The 1,571-nt window shown below is 38.0% G+C and overlaps 1 protein-coding gene across 1 annotated transcript in view; it reads left to right on the top strand.

Annotated features, from left to right (window-relative positions):
• The window catches only part of SETD7 (SET domain containing lysine methyltransferase 7), a 47,944-nt gene that overhangs the window by 33,472 nt on the left and 12,901 nt on the right, over positions 1-1,571 (top strand). Inside the window, exon 6 of the mRNA XM_011374297.2 lies at positions 636-753. Coding sequence (XP_011372599.1) covers positions 636-753 — 118 coding nt within the window. The remainder of the gene's footprint in view (positions 1-635; positions 754-1,571) is intronic.

The raw sequence follows: 1,571 nt of genomic DNA, 5'->3' as shown, positions 1-1,571 counted from the left end.
GACTCCTCCTTCATAATATTGAAGCTGTCATAGACAATATTAAACAAATAGTCTGTGTGGCTGTGTTCCAATAAAACTTTATTTACAAAGATGGGCTGCAGTCAGATTTGGCCCCTTGGCCTCCATTAGCTGACCTGTTAAAAACTCTTTTGTTGGGAAGTGCTTACTGGATGGGTTTTATGAATCACTTGTCACTCTTTCATGCGAAAGATTCATCTTGGGGCTTAATTAAAACAATCTTACCCTCCTATTTTGGCACGGACAAACTTAGGTATAGTTTTAAGTAGCTTTGGAAGATGTTTTATTTGTCCAAGAAGAGAGTGAAATTTATTTTAACTAAAAACATAAAAAAATCTTTAAACTTTATATCAAGCACTGAGCTGCTTTATGAATGTATTGTAATAACCCCGTTTTTAGAGAGCAAATTTTAAATACCACTCTTAAAAGAGACATAAGTACCAGTTCTTCAGTTTCCAGTGCCAAAATATTTAACTTTTCTTCCTTTCTTCCTTCCTCATTGGATTATTATGAACTGATGTTTTGGATTCAGTAGCTGTAATGATATTTTGGTGGTTGATGTGAATAGTGACATACCAAATTTAAAGAATCGTTATTTGACTCTTTTTGCCATTTAGGGTTTATGTCGCTGAATCTCTCATTTCCAGTGCTGGAGAAGGACTGTTTTCAAAGGTAGCCGTGGGACCTAGTACTGTTATGTCTTTTTATAATGGAGTCCGAATTACACACCAAGAGGTGAGTGGAGCAGAGTGGAAAATCAACTCGATTAAAGGGCTTTGTTTCACACCCTTAATTTTCTCACAAGTCCCTTTACTTAAGTATTCACTGGAAATGTAAAGGAACAAACAGATACGCTTTTCTGTAAAATTGGATATTGTCTTATGGCAATCTTCAGAGTGTCCGACGAGAGCCTGCTTCGCTTCCTGGTCATAGGTGGCCCTTTTTCTACATACCCTCACGTGACAGGAGGGATGAGGGAGCTCTCTGCTGTCTCTTTTATAAGGGCACTAATCCCATTCGTGAGGGCTCCACCTGCCCTTGTGACTTAATTACTTTCCAAAGGCCCCACCTCCAAATACCATCCCAATGGGGATTAGGTTCCGGCATATGAACTTTTGAGGGACACAAATGTTCACTCGATAGCAGATGTTTTTTTCCTTATTTTGAGCCTTAAAATGATTTTTTTAAGTTCCACAACTATTTCATAGAAAGTAGAAGGGTGCTTTCAATGAGACTTTGTGCAAGACTACACCTAATATCTGAAAAATTGAGATCCAATTGAATTCTGTCAATAACGAATTTCTGAGTGCTTTATAAGGAGACCCCTACTTCTGTCTGTGCAAAAGCTATACAGCTGCCTACATCTATCCAGGAAGGGTTTTATTCCAAAAAATAATTAAAAGTGAAGGCGTTGAATCACCTCTTGCCTTTGAGACACCATCTTCGATATATTTCCCAGATTTCATAATTTTGTCTTCTTTCTTCACAATTAACTTCCTTAAGTGTCTGCTTAAGTTCCAAAAGCTCAGTGCTTTGGGCGTAGCTTGCACGCT

This window comes from Pteropus vampyrus, unplaced genomic scaffold, assembly GCF_000151845.1.
Source record: "Pteropus vampyrus isolate Shadow unplaced genomic scaffold, Pvam_2.0 Scaffold243, whole genome shotgun sequence".
In the NCBI taxonomy this organism is placed as follows: Eukaryota; Metazoa; Chordata; class Mammalia; order Chiroptera; family Pteropodidae; genus Pteropus; species Pteropus vampyrus.
The sequence above is the reverse complement of the archived record's forward strand: the minus strand, read 5'-3'. Positions and strand labels throughout refer to the sequence as shown.